Source organism: Pantherophis guttatus, chromosome 3 (genome assembly GCF_059756535.1).
Source record: "Pantherophis guttatus breed Tessera chromosome 3, ASM5975653v1, whole genome shotgun sequence".
Taxonomy (NCBI): Eukaryota; Metazoa; Chordata; class Lepidosauria; order Squamata; family Colubridae; genus Pantherophis; species Pantherophis guttatus.
In genome coordinates, this window is record NC_142065.1 from 50,299,432 (window position 1) to 50,314,221 (window position 14,790).

General features: G+C 38.8%; 1 protein-coding gene across 5 annotated transcripts in view; it reads right to left on the reverse strand.

The window, feature by feature from the left end:
* PACSIN1 (protein kinase C and casein kinase substrate in neurons 1) overlaps positions 1-14,790 on the reverse strand; it is a 75,741-nt gene that overhangs the window by 9,786 nt on the left and 51,165 nt on the right. For all 5 annotated transcript variants that reach the window (XM_034414625.3, XM_060689837.2, XM_034414627.3 and 2 more), the window contains exons 2-9: positions 14,165-14,295; positions 12,347-12,503; positions 10,236-10,471; positions 7,369-7,524; positions 6,425-6,600; positions 1,536-1,656; positions 1,027-1,151; positions 351-544 (exon numbers count right to left, since the gene is read on the reverse strand). In XM_034414625.3, the coding sequence (XP_034270516.1) occupies positions 351-544; positions 1,027-1,151; positions 1,536-1,656; positions 6,425-6,600; positions 7,369-7,524; positions 10,236-10,471; positions 12,347-12,503; positions 14,165-14,227 (1,228 nt within the window). In that variant the 5' untranslated portion in view covers positions 14,228-14,295. The remainder of the gene's footprint in view (positions 1-350; positions 545-1,026; positions 1,152-1,535; positions 1,657-6,424; positions 6,601-7,368; positions 7,525-10,235; positions 10,472-12,346; positions 12,504-14,164; positions 14,296-14,790) is intronic.

A 14,790-nucleotide genomic window follows, 5' to 3' on the forward strand; every position in this document is an offset into this window, starting at 1 on the left:
CAAAATCTCCTCCCCCCTTTTTTATCATGTCTCAATATTTCTATGCTTACTTACATAAACAACATCTTCATTTGCCCTTAAATTCTAATTATTGCTATTTATTCATATTTGTTCTTTTTTATTCTTTAAACAATTCATTCTTTATCTTAATATCTTTATATTTGTTCGGGGTTGCCTTTCTTTCATTTCATCTTTTTTATTGTACAGCAATCTTTCTCCTCATCCCTACCACCTCTCTCTTTTCTTTCCTTCTTACTTTCTCTTCCCCTCCTCTTCTGCTGCTGCATTTTGCAGAGGTCAGATGATCCCCCCAAATGACATGGCTATTTCAAAAAGTTGCAAATGCATACCTGCTTTGAAACTCAGCTCATCCTGCTCTTGTCCATCATAATCATACAGAGCTCGTACACGGACACTTTTCCCAGTTGTTTCTTCTTCAAAGGAATTGGCACCGCCATTGGCTTCATTGGAGCTGTAAGTGTTGCCACCCTCATCATCTGACCACTCTGTGGTGTAGGCTTGGCCACGTTCATAACTGCTGACACTGGTAATGGAACAGAGCATCATAAGAAATGATATTACTGCATAAATATCTGATACATCTAACTCTGTGGGACAACTGGAGATAGTGAGACCATGGTGCATGATACCCAAGACTATTCTAAACATTCTACTGTGTTTCCCTGAAAATAAGACCCTGGCTAATTTTTTTTGAATCCCAAAATAAGCACTCAGCCTTATTTTTGGGGAGGTCTTATTATTTTGGGGCATGTGGAGCAAGACGGGGCTCCTCTTGCTGTCTTACCTGATTTCCAGCTCTCTCTCCCTAACCCTAACCTAACAGAGGAAATGGCAGTGACCGGCTGCCCACACGTTTTAATATTTTCGGGGAGGGCTTTTTTGGGGGGGTGTTATTTTAGTGCATGCATTCAAAAGCCCGATTTGGCTTATTATCCAGGGAGGTCTTATTTTGCGGGAAACAGGATATTTTGACAGGCTCATACTGGAAACATCTCATACGTTTACCTGCCACGATCTCCTCCCTGTGCTGTTGCTTCCCCACCTCCACTGGCATTGGGTGTGTTACCTCCCTCATTCTTTTTTGGTTTCTCTCTTCGGTTTATTGTTTGTGTTGCATCTGGATTCCATTCCTGCAGATGAAAAAAAAAACCTAATCTCAAAGCCTCTGTTTCCAATGCTTCAACTGTACCATGACTCAGCTCCAGTCTTAAGAACACAATAAAGACATTCTACTTCTTGCAGTGGTTTACCATGTGGTTCTGGTAAAACCAAAAGTAGGACATAGAAGCTATTCTGAAGTCTCTTCAGTGTTCAGAGAGGCACAATTCCATTGCAGGGAGCAGCATCAGGAGAGGCTAAGGTCTTTATGTCCTAGTTTTTCTAGGCACATGGACCATGGCTCCCTCAACCTATGAAGCTCCATATAGCCATCATGATTAATAGCCATGGATCTATAACCTACAGCTTGGCAGTGCAGCCATCCTTGGAGGCATCATCCTGCAACAGCTTCTTACTTCTAATTGAGGCCAGTTCATAGGCATCCCGGGGCCACAGGTGTTGCGGAACCACCGAAGGTCTTCTTGTGCATCGGCCATACGAATGGTCTGCTCCAGCTCACGGTAGACTTTAGAATAGCTGCATATTACAAATAGATAAAGTAATAAATACAGGATTGAAGTAAGAAACCATCATTCGACACATTAGACAAAGAAGCTTGAGGGCAGAGCAAGTAGACAACCTTTAAATGAGAATATTATGGCATAATCACCTTGCCATATTCATAGGATTTTAGTGAATTATATTTTTATTTTTTGCCATTCATTCTACCACATTTAAATCCCATTTACTTTCTATGAACAAATTTTATATGGGTTCCAGAAGATATCACCCTTCTATCTTCTTCCATTATTTCTCCCAGCACTTTTTTCCAAGAGAAATGAGGAAAGGGCAGAAAATGTTGATGGTTCTGCAAATGGTTTGGCATGGAAAAAGTTCTACTTAAGATTAGAAAATATTTCTGGAATATTTAAAAGCTTTATCCCGCACGGCAGACAATAACGAGATTGTGAGACAAATAGTCTGTATGTATCTAATTTATGACAGTACCCCTTACATTTTGTTTGATTCCAGAGTGTATCACAAAAGCATCTCAGATGATAGAAGACAGAGTCCAAAAATATCTGTAGAATCTTCATTAAAAAAAAGGAAAACTGATCACTCAACTTGTTCTAATAAAGCTCAAGGGGGTGCTAGCAACACACTGAATGTGCCCAACATTGCAGTTTCTTATTTTAAAGATGCTTCGAGACCAGACTTTGAATGGGAATAACTTTGTTTCATTCATGAAGTTTTACAGAGCTGCTAACAAAATCAACTTCCACTTCTGTGGCTCCCATATTTTATTATGGGAGACTATTATTCCCTTCCACCTCACATAGACATTAGATTATAGAGAAGATGGAGTAACTGTTCAAAGCTGGCTTGGTTGTATCAGCCACAATCCAAACAAAAGTAGTTCAGGAAAAGACCTTTGTTAAAAGTCCCTGAATTAGATGACTCAGTTTCTTCCCGAATGGGGTGGGTGGGATTTTGATTAGGAAAAAAGGTTTGGAGTGGGGTGTTGCAAAATTCAGCAAAACTGCATTCAGTAAAGAATGAATAGCTGGTGAGCAGACCAGCTCTTTAAACCTCTCCAGAAGAGGAAAGGATTTGAGATCACCCACAAATATTCCAGACGGTTGCTCCTCAGGAGGAGACCGTAAAATAGTGGTGGTGTCTGATAGGTGTAGAGGTCGGGGAATATCCATCAGCTCTTAAGTCATTTTCCATGAAGTGAGCAGCCACGTAAATTTGATTAATAAATAAACCTTGCTCAAAACTTGCTCATAGTTGGCATCTTTAAAAGGATACTAATTTAGCACACTTCCTTTTCTAAACACTTACAAAAATTGCTTGTTAACTACTTTTCAGCTATTAGAAATCTTTGAATTGACAAGTTTGACAGCACTAGGTGAGTTTCTTTCAATCCTTAGTGAAAGAAAAAATTAACTACAAGTTTAAAAAGAATTATTAAGGAGAAATTTCCTGACAGTTAGAACAATTAATCAATGGAATGAGTTGCCTTAGACATTAGGGGTGCTCCAACACTGGAGATTTTTAAGAAGGGTTTGGACAACCATTTGTCTAAAATGGTACAGGGCTTCCTGCTTGAGCAGCAGGTTGGACTAGAACAGGCCTGTCAAATTGGCGGCCTGCGGGCTGGATCAGGGGTGAAATCTAAAATTTGTTACTACCAGTTCTGTGAGTGTGGCTTGGGGGGGAGGGAAATGTGACTGGGTGGGCGTGGCCAACTTTTTTTTTTTTTACTTTTAAAAGCATTTTTTTTCTACAATCTCTGGCCGAAGAGGTTGCAGAAAAAAATGCTTTTAAAAGCCTCTGATGATCAGGCAACTCAGCTGGGATGGTCAGAGGCTTTTAAAAGCATTTTTTTTCTACAACCTCTTCGGCCGAAGAGGTTGCAGAAAAAATGCTTTTAAAAGCCTCTGATGATCCCAATTGAGCCGCATGATTATCAAAGGCTTTTTTTTTTTACTTTTAAAAGCATTTTTTCGGCCGAAGAGGTTGTAGAAAAAATGCTTTTAAAAGTAAAAAAAAAGCCTCTGATGATCGTGCGGCTCAACTGGGCATGGGGGGGGCAGAGATTTTTGCTACAGGTTCTCTGAACTACCCGCTGCCATCGCTACCAGATCGGGCAATCCAGTCCAAACCGGGAGCAATTCACCCCTGGGCTGGATACATCACAATCCGGCCCATGACGCAATTGAGTTTGCCACCCATGGGCTAGAAGATCTCAAAGTTTCCTTCCAACTCTGTTATTCTGTTATTAACTTAATTGGGGAAGTGAAAAAACATCAAAAAGGTTATTAAGGTTTTGATTTTAGAAAGTTACAAATGGATTAAGGGTCCAGATAAATTTTAAATTAAATTTTGGAATTAATGATAAAGAACCCTTCCCATGGGAAAATGTTTTTGTTTTGAATTAAAGGACATATTAAGGAAAGTTTTTAAAAATTAGACACTAGAGCAAACTAGTTGAGTCAAGGTTGACTCAGCCTTCCATCCTTTCGAGGTAAGTAAAATGAGGACCCGGATTGTGGGGGCAATAAGCTGACTTTGTATAAAAAAAAAGAATACTGCTTGGGGGGTGGGGGGGCGAAAGCCCTACTAAGCAGGTATATACAAAAGTATGAAGGCTATTGCTTAACACATTGTAAGACGTCTTGAGTCTCCGGACAAGGGCGTCATATAAATCGAATGAATGAATAAATAAATAAATAAATAAATAAATAAATAAATAAATAAATTAAAAATTACAGTTAAAGTAATAATTTATAATAATAATTACAGAACGGAGCAAAATATTCTAACATTGGACATACTGAAGGATATTTCTGTAAAATGGACTCCGAAGTTAATATTAATAGTGTCAACAAAGATATCTGCCTCTATGGATAGACTCTGTATGACAGATGTCATGGTCAAGTTTTACCTGACAAGACTGAGACTGAGTTGAAAGAATAACAGGCTACAAGAAACAAGGAAAAAGATCTTACACTAGATATACAAAAGAAACCAGTTTTAATAACTCAAAGGCAAACAATAAACCAAGAGAGTGACCTGAATAATTTTCCTATCCTGTATTTACAAAAGAAGATTATTAAAGTTTTGAAGGATCTTATGAGAAAGGACAAGGTTTAAATAAAATCAAGGTTTACAAAACTATTTGAATGCAATAAAGATTAAGATTGTTAGAAGTAAAAGGGTGGACTATAAAGTTAATCTATTGATTAAGGTTAAAATAGATATGTTATTATTTCTGGCCTTTAATAAATATTTGCTGACACCAGGACTGAAATTATAATGCTTTATGGATTTGTTTATAGATATGGGATATGGGAAGAAAATATATTTGTTGTATTTTAAGTGGAAGTGATAAATTACTAAAATCGCTTATACTTGTGATGAAGGTGGAAAGTCACTTCTGTATATATTTCTTTTTTTCTTTTCTATATTACTTTTTCATTTTCTATTTTTCTTTTTTTGCACCTTTTAATGTTTTTATTTTTTTTAGTTGCTACTATTATAATTATAATCTTTTACAAATTACTATAAAAAACAAACAAAAAAGTGGTTTATGTTAAGCCTCTTCATGTAAAAAATGACTATGCTAGATTTCTACTAGAAGTGGTATTTTCTTCTCAGTACGAAGCTTTACATATTCCACATCCAATCTGAATTGATATAATCTTCATTTTTTAATTCTTTTGCAACTTTTGGGACTGCTTAAGACCAATATTGTAATCTAGGTTTCATTTGCTGGGTCCTAGTATTCCAGAATATGGTTAATCTAAACTGAGAGAGATATTTTCATGGGCCACTTCATTTTTAGCAGAAAGATGCAAAGTAAAGATAATCTAGTTTATAACACTAGTCATTTTTCCTACCTGTGTCTATCACAGAATTCTAGTTGGAGTGGAATCTTAATCTAATTTTCTGCCAATGCAGAAAATCCAGAGCTAAAATATTTCTAATGGTTGGCATTCTATCTCCTTCTTGAAATCCTCCAACACAAGAAAACCTTGATTTCTTTATCAAATTATATCGTAAACTGAGATGGAAGCCAAACCTATGCACACTATCTTATTTAGAGGAGCCAAGATAAATGGGATTGTCTTGCATCACTTTGAGGACAATTTCCCCCATATTTAGCAAGTGATGTTAAAGTGCATACAAACAGCTCTCATATAGACATTACTAAATTGAAGGGAAAGCAAACAGAACTTCAGAATGGCACCAAGTGCCCAGAAAAGGAACATCTGTATTACACAAATCACCAGAGAGATTTCTTACTTGGCTGCTTCAGTTTTTATGTTTTTATAAAAAGCAGAATAACAATAACAACAACAACAATAATAATACAAAGACTTGCAAATAGAAATAGAATGACTATGGCAAAAGGAAGCAAAGGTAGTACCAATAGTAATAGGCACCTTGGGTGCAATCCCAAAACAACTGGAGCACCATTTGAACATCATCAGCATTGACAAATTCACCATCAGTCAATTGCAAAAAGCAGCTTTGCTTGGAACAGATTCCATCCTGCGACAAGACTTTTAACACCATGAAACATCCACATCTCCCTATCCAAGCTCCTTAGGAAGGACTCGAGAGGTGGATAAAAATTCCAAATCCAGTCTGGAAATCTGGCTAACTGTGCGACAAACCATAATAATAATAATAATAATAACAATAATAATAATAATAATAATAATAATAATAATCATCATCATCATCATCATCATCATCATCATCATCATCATCATCATCATCATCATCAATCTACCTGCTGTTCTCTGCCAGGTTCAGGTGTCGCTTGATATCTAACAGCACCTCTTTCAGGAAATTAAGCCTCTTCTCTTCAAACTGCTGGCATTGGTCAAAGACCTGCTCCATGCTCTCCATGTACTGTGGAGTGCCCTTATTCACCTCCTCCACAATCTTCTCATATTTCTCCAGAGCCTGTTTAGGAAACAAAGGGATACAGTTAGGTTTTCCTGATTAAGGCCATTGCTCAATCCTAGCCATGTAAGATTTTCTGGGTAGGTAGGCATGTATAATTTTGCTCTTTTAAATATAACATTGATTGACATTATTTATAGATTATCCATAGAAGCAATAAATAAAATAGGGCATAATCCCAAATAAACTTGCATAAGGATTTCAATTCTGAGTTTATTCCATATCAGCACTGAAATAAGATTAATCTCAGATGCAATTAATGTCAGCTGCAGCCACCTCTATTGGAAGCATGTTTTAATATTGTTCCTGGAACTTGTTATACAAATAAGAAACAAAGTTCCAAGTTAATTCTGAATTTAGAAAATACAGTCACCATGTGTGAACTTGTGACAGTGTCACTGAATAGACTTTGGATAGGTTTTCTGCTTCAGATTCAAAAATGAAGGAATAGCAGCGGATACGGAAAGTAATTATTGGACCTTACATAATACACAAAAATAAACAATTGCAACAATTTTAAAGTATGAATTGTACTTTCTGAGGTGATCAATATGTCTTGTCTGCCGACAGAAATATATACATTTGATATGTATGCTTACATCTCCATCTATATCTAAACACGAAGATGATTCTTTTTCCTCTGTGCAATTATATATTTCTTCATGTGACAATGATTGTATAAATAGAAGACTGGGCTGGACTGCTGCTTGTTCATATAAAAGGATGTGCATTCACTTTCAGAGTTATTTCGGTAGACGTCCTTCCTACCTTTTGTACATCTTGCTTGCATTTTTCCACTTTGTCTTGAAGCTTCTTCTGCTGGTCTGGAGTAATAGATTGCTCAGCTTTGCTATTAGCTTCCCGGGTCATAGCGAGTTTTTCCTCTTTGCATGCCAAGTGATATACTTTCTTGGCTGTTTCCAGCTGGTTTGAGAGACAAGAGAAAGAACCCAAACAAATTATTTCAGAGGGTCATCTTAAGTTATCAAATCCTTGCCACTCATGAATCTTCTGCATAGAGATAATAATTAATGTTCTGGCATCCAACAGGCAACCCCTTCCCAATAGAAAGTCTCAAATTCTTATCTAGATCCGTTCCAGTCGGGTTTCAGGTCTGGGCACAGCACGGAAACGGCATTGGTCGCGTTGGTTGATGATCTCTGGAGGGCTCGGGACAGGGGTTGCTCCTCTGTTCTGGTCCTGTTAGATCTCTCAGCGGCTTTTGATACCATCGAAAATGGTATCATGCTGCACCGGCTGGAAGAGTTGGGGGTGGGAGGCACCGTGTTGCGGTGGTTCTCCTCCTTTCTCTCCGACTGGTCGCAGTTTGTGTTGGCAGGGGGGCAGAGGTCGACCTCGAGGCCTCTTATCTGTGGAGTGCCGCAGGGATCGGTCCTCTCGCCCCTTCTGTTCAACATTTATGTAAAGCCGCTGGGCGAGATCATCCGTGGCTTTGGGGTGAGATACCACCAGTACGCTGATGACACCCAGCTGTACATCTCCACCCCAGGCCACCCCAATGATGCCCTTGAAGTGATGTCCCAGTGCCTGGAGGCTGTGCAGATCTGGATGGGGAGGAACAGGCTCAAGCTCAACCCTTCCAAGACTGAGTGGCTGTGGCTCCCGGCATCCCGATATAGTCAGTTGACTCCATCACTGACTATTGGGGGAGAGTCTTTGTCCCCCACAGAAGGGGCTCGCAATCTGGGAGTCCTCCTGGATAGACAGCTGTCCTTGGAGGAACATCTGACAGCTGTAACCAGGGGGACCTTTTGTCAGGTTTGCCTGATTCGCCAGTTGCGGCCCTTTCTTGATCGGGATTCCCTGTGCACAGTCACTCATGCCTTCGTCACCTCTCGCCTTGACTACTGCAACGCTCTCTACATGGGGCTCCCCTTGAAGAGCACCCGGAGGCTCCAACTGGTCCAGAATGCAGCAGTGCGGGTAGTGATGGGAGCAGCATGGCGCTCCCATGTAACACCGCTCCTGCGTGAGCTGCACTGGCTCCCAGTGGTCTTCCGGGTGCACTTCAAGGTGCTGGTTATCATCTTTAAAGCACTCCATGGCATCGGGCCTAGCTATCTTCGAGACCGCCTGCTGCTACCAACGACCTCCCATCGTCCCGTGCGCTCCCACAGAGAGGGCCTCCTCAGGCTGCCATCAGCCAATCAATGCAGGCTGGTGACCCCCAGGGGGAGGGCCTTCTCTGTGGGGGCACCTACCCTCTGGAATCAGTTGCCCCCAGAGATAAGGAGAATCCAAGACCTTAGCGCCTTCCGCCGTGCCCTTAAAACCCACTTTTTCCAGCAAGCCGGGCTGGCTTAAGAAGAAATTTTAAATGTTTTAATTGGTTTGTATTTTTAATTTTGGGCCAAATTTATATATATTTTAATTGCTTTTATTATTTGTATTTCATATTTTTTAATTCTGGCTGTACACCGCCCTGAGTCCTCAGGGAGAAGGGCGGTATATAAATTTAAAAAATAAAAAATAAAAAAAATAAAAAAAAGTTTCCTTAATTAAATCTATGACCTGAGGTGATCTTCGCTGGAGATTATGGGAATTGCAGACCAAATCATTTGGAGGGTACCAAATAAATAAAATATTTTAAGAATAACTGTATTATGAAATGAGGAATCCTAACTTGCTATCACCATAAACTGAATAAAGTACATGACCTAGTTTGCCTGCTTTAATTTATTGACATACTATATTTCAAAGTTTTCTTAGCAACTATGAAAGTTCTGGATTTAAAAATTTGTAGAAGTTGAGAAGTTAAAACTTGTAGTTTATAACCATGAACTGAACCATGCAGTTCATAGATAGTGATAAATATTACTTCTGTAGGGATATCACCTCAGCAAGAGACAGCAGCCAGTCACCACTGGCTGATCTCAGAAGCTAATTAAGTTTGGCCTTAATTTATACTTGGATGGGGGAATCACTAAGAATTCCAGAGCTATAGATTAGTTTTTAAAAAAACACCTTTTACTTTACTTTTAAAGTACTGAGCTCAACTTGAGAGAGCTTTTATCAGTTTTCATTTGCATATAGAGCACTGGTATTACTTCATATAGTATCTAAGGGTGTAATCTAACGCACAGTTTTCATGGATGTGTTCCATGAGGTCCTATGGTTGTTCAAGAGGTTGATGGGGCTCTATGAAAGACTGGAGGGTAGGGAATAAGGTTCAATTGAATGCAGCCAATTTTCTATAAACTATAAACTGCATGGACTTCAATGATCAAGGATACGAAACACTAAACTAGAACTTTGCCTTTTGGCCAGAAATTCCAGGAAATCCTGTTTTTTCTTTACTGTTAGGTTCTGCAAACTGAAAAAAATTGAAAGCTAATCTAAACCACAAAGAAAGGGTTCTATAGATCATGGCCCAACACTGATGTTTCCTTTCCATGTGGCATCTAGTGTTGTCATATTATCCTGCCTTGGTTATCTTAAAAATCAACAGACATGTTTTGGTCCTGTGCTAATTTGGCCCCTGCCCAAATGCATAGGGTTCTGCAAACAAACTGGCATTGCAGCTCCCAAAATCCCAGTCAGTCTGGCAATGGGAAGTTTTCGTCTCAATATAACTGGAAAATATCAGGTTGGGAAAGTTGTCCACTCCTTCCTACCTCCTTCATCTTCTTGGCCCAGGGTTTCTGTGCTTTCCGAAAACCATCTTCTGCTTCCTTGACCTCCTTGAAGCCTCCTATGATCTGTTTGTGGAAAGCATCCTTCTGCCAGTTCTTCACCTTTTCAAAATCATCATTCAGTAGGCTATTCTTAACTTCTTGGTGTAGCTCACTGACTTTGTCTGCCTCTGTCATTATAGCCATCCATGCTTTTTCCAAACTGCCATACTGGGGACCTGTGCAAAAATATCATCAGTAAGGATGGGATATTGGCTCAGCATCCTGAAATAACAGCCCATTTTTTCTGTACAGACTGAATGCTCCTATAATGTACTCAAAAGTTGAGAGACGGTTCTATTTTATTAGCAAATGAATTGTTCAGAGACCTGAGAAGCCCACAGTGATGAGGCCTCAGGGAGACTCTCAGAGCCTCTCAGACACCCTAGCTGCAGACTTTGTGATTATTGTTTGTGATCGTAAAAGATCCAGTCAGAATAGAATAGAATAGAATAGAATAGAATAGAATAGAATAGAATAGAATAGAATAGAATAGAATAGAATAGAATAGAATAGAATAGAATAGAATAGAATAGAATAGAATTCTTTATTGGCCAAGTGTGATTGGACACACAAGGAATTTGTCTTGGTGCATACGCTCTCAGTGTACATAAAAGAAAAGATACATTTGTCAAGAATCATAAGGTACAACACTTAATGATAGTCATAGGGAAACAGTCAATATAAATCTTAAGGATACCAGCAACAAGATTAGAGTCATACGTGGGAGGAGATGGGTGATAGGAATGATGAGAAAATTAATAGTAATGCAGACTTAGTAACTATTTTGACAGTGTTAAGGGAATTATTTTTTTAGCAGAGTGATGACGTTCCAGAAAAAAATGTTCTTGTGTCTAGTTGTTCTGGTGTGCAGTGCTCTATAGCGTCGTTTTGAGGGTAGGAGTTGAAACAGTTTATGTCCAGGATGCGAGGGGTCTGTAAATATTTTCACAGCCCTCTTTTTGACTCGTGCAGTATACAGGTCCTCAATGGAAGGCAGGTTGGTAGTAATTGTTTTTTCTATAGTTCTAATTATCCTTGACTTTACATGACTTTACATGACTCCTATCTACTCATACTGATATTTAAATCAGTAATCATGGGAGCCACTCTAAAAGTCATGAAGTGGAAGATCAAATCTTCAGGGAGTTGTTTTTTTTTTTAATGAACGACATCATGGCTGCTTTGAAAACTGAAGCAGTGGTAATGGCAGATGGTTAAATACTCACTCCTCCCAAGACTCAGTTCCTCAGTCCTCAAAGCAATTGCAAGAGCCTGTTGTTTATGAAGCTAAACATTGGCAACCTGCTGCCCTCCAGATGTTTTGGATTACAAATACATAGCCCCTTGCCATCGATCATGCTGTCAAATCTGATCGGTGTTCAAGGTGCAAAAGCTTGGAAGACACCAGTTTGCTCATACAACTGCCCGAACAAAATAAATGCCTATAACCCTGCTCCCTTTCGTTATGCCTCCATCATGTAGAACAGGATACCACACTGGTATTGGATATGTACTACAATATATTTACAAGAAGATTATAATTATATATACAATTTAGTGCAAGGAAGTTCCACTGAACTGGATTAGCTTCTTAATAAGCATGCATTTCATTGAACGGCAATATTTATAAAACTTGTGAACTTTTAGTGGTGCTCTGGCTCATTCTGATTGAATGGCTTAATAAATACATTACATACTATTCTTAAATTTAAATGGTTTTTACTGCAATAATCCTGGATATACTTTTATCTGGAAGTAATACCTGTCAAAATTAAGAAGTAATGGTCTAGAAAGGCCCACAAAACTGCCTTTAAGGAAACTTCAAATATAGGATAACAGCAGTTTATGAACAGCCACGTTTTCCTTTTAAAGTAAATGAAAACAACTGAAGAAAAAACTTCTTGGGGTCTCTCTCCCCCATATTGTCCAGATTGAACCAAAAGGGGAAAAAACTAGTTGTGCAGATTGCAATTCTCTCCCCCTTTTGCCTTGGAAAAAGCTCCCTCCCAGCCTACTCTTCTACGCTATTATAAGGAAAGACTTAGAAATACCTTTTTCTATCAGTTGCCTCCACCTCTTGGCCCAATCAACCAGCTGCTGAGCATACGCCTTCTCAATCTTGGCCCGTTCATGGACACAGTTCATCAGATCATTGCAAAGCCGATATCCATCATCAATCCGCTTCACTGTCCGCTTATAATTCCCCACCTGCCAGACACATGAATAGTTGCCTAGAATAAGTGACTGACTGTAGTTCCAGGAATCATCCTGGAGGCCAGGTTGGCTCAGGACATCAGGGGAGGGGGAAACGCACCCTGCAGGAAGCATATGCACCAGAGGGTGGGGAACAGGAAAGGTGGGGGAGAAGAGGGGGCATTTGATTTCAAAAGAGGAAAAACTCTTGAAAATCTGATTGCCATGGATATATTTCTGCCTCTTTACAGAAAATTCTGAGTGACTCTTCCTTTCAAACAACAGATACTTGATAGATTAAATTTGCTGCATTTGCACAAATACTGGGAAGGAATCAGGCTGCTTAGTAAGGAAGAGCCTCAGAATTTGCCAGCTGACATAGCTCTGGGACATTTTGCAATTATTGTAATGTCTTAGAGCTCTGCCATAGTGCGGTGCTAAAATTTAACCATTCCCTTTTCAGCGTGAAAGGTATATTTTGAGGATAAAGAGTACATTTCCTGATTCCTCTCCTGCAAAATTGGGGGGGGGGAATGTATGTGCTTACAATGATTGTGCAATCTGTCACTGTCCCATTCTCATCTAATTAGCCTGAACTTTTTGGTCTTTCATCACAATGATTCCACTTTATCAGAAATCATTCCATTGTTGTATTTTAAACCAGCCAAATAGGTTTGGCTACCTGGCAAATTAGGATGACTAAGAATGAGAGCAAAACCAATACACTTATTTTTTAGCAACTACAACATTACTAAGCCTAAATTTACAACATCCCCCTCTCTCTAAATGGTGAATATGGTCTCCTTTTTGACCAGCAAAAATATTTATCATTAATTTATTATAATTATTTAAGTATATTATATCTTTTAAGATAGAAATCCTACCAAAGTATTTCATAAATTAATCGTCATAAATAAAAAATGTTATTGTTGTCATAATACAATTTCTAAAATCCTGCTCAATAATAATGTTTGTCATTTTGACATGTATTTCAGTGGACTGAATGTGTAGTTTTGGAAAATCTGTTTTAAAAAGAAACAATTGTATGCCAACACCTGGACGCTGATGGTGCAAGCCAACTTTCATTTGAGAAATACTCTGTTATCAAAGGCTTTGGTATATCTAAAGCACTTTAAACCCCATCAGGGCAGAAAAATGTTTGTGGCCCATCCTTTCTTTCTGAATCATTTAAAAATATCTGTTTATGAGATCTCTTTCTCACTGCAAAGAAAAGGAATTTATTCATGCCAGCTTCACGAACACCATATCTAAGGGGGACTGTTCAGGAGGTCAGAAAGGCCTCCTGAAAAATCTGATAGAACACAGCTTTTTTCTTTGCATCTCCACTAGTTCTGATATCAGCAAGGATTTCTCTAGAAAGCTTCTGGAGGAAACAGGCAAGGACTTTAATTTTTGTTAAATTTTGTGTGTGTGGAGGTTACACCTCTCTAATATCATGGGAAGAAATTGAAAAATCTCATAGAACCTTAGAACTTTCTCATGGAAGCTTTCTAAACATATTTACTTTTTAAAGTGACTGTGTTCCCTAGTTCCATGGGATTTCAGCATCCTCGGGAAGAAAAGCTGTTTTACATTTGGCTGGCTCTTACTAAGTTAAATCACTCCTTAGTTAGCCAATCATAAACATTTCTGTCATGCCAAGGGGAAGTCGTTACCTCCCAGAAGCTGTCAGTTACTTCTTCAACAGATGCCACAGACTCATCACAGGAAGTTGACATTGTTTGCGGCCCTGGTTATTTATCGCCAAGGGGTCAGCCGCTCTGCCAACAGGACCAGACCTCATACGCTGCAAGGAAACAACACAAATATGTAGGGGAAACAATCACCTGAACATTACCTGGAAACAAAGAGAGGCCTTCTGGGAGACAAAATGCATGGTTTTCTGTTATCTTCCCATTTATGTGAACCTTCCACCTTTTGTCTGACGGTAAACAACCATGTTCTGATTTTTTTTTATTATTATTATTTATCCAACACACCCTCTTTTCAAACATTCTCTCTCAGCAGGAAACAAATCTAGGGACATAAGGTCTTTCTGCATTTTTACAGTTTCTAGGCATAATTAATTAAATGCCACCATGTCAGATTGTAAAGCTTAAAAGTAAAACTCGAAGAACTTGTTCTGATTTTCCGAAAACATCTGCTAAATAAGAAGCACTTCATAAAGAGAATGTAGAAATATTTCAGCAGTTACAAAAAATAATTGTACATGACAGAAATATACACAGTGTAAATAAGGTTCTCAAATAGAACTGTTGTGCACTTTTATTGGCTTTCAATA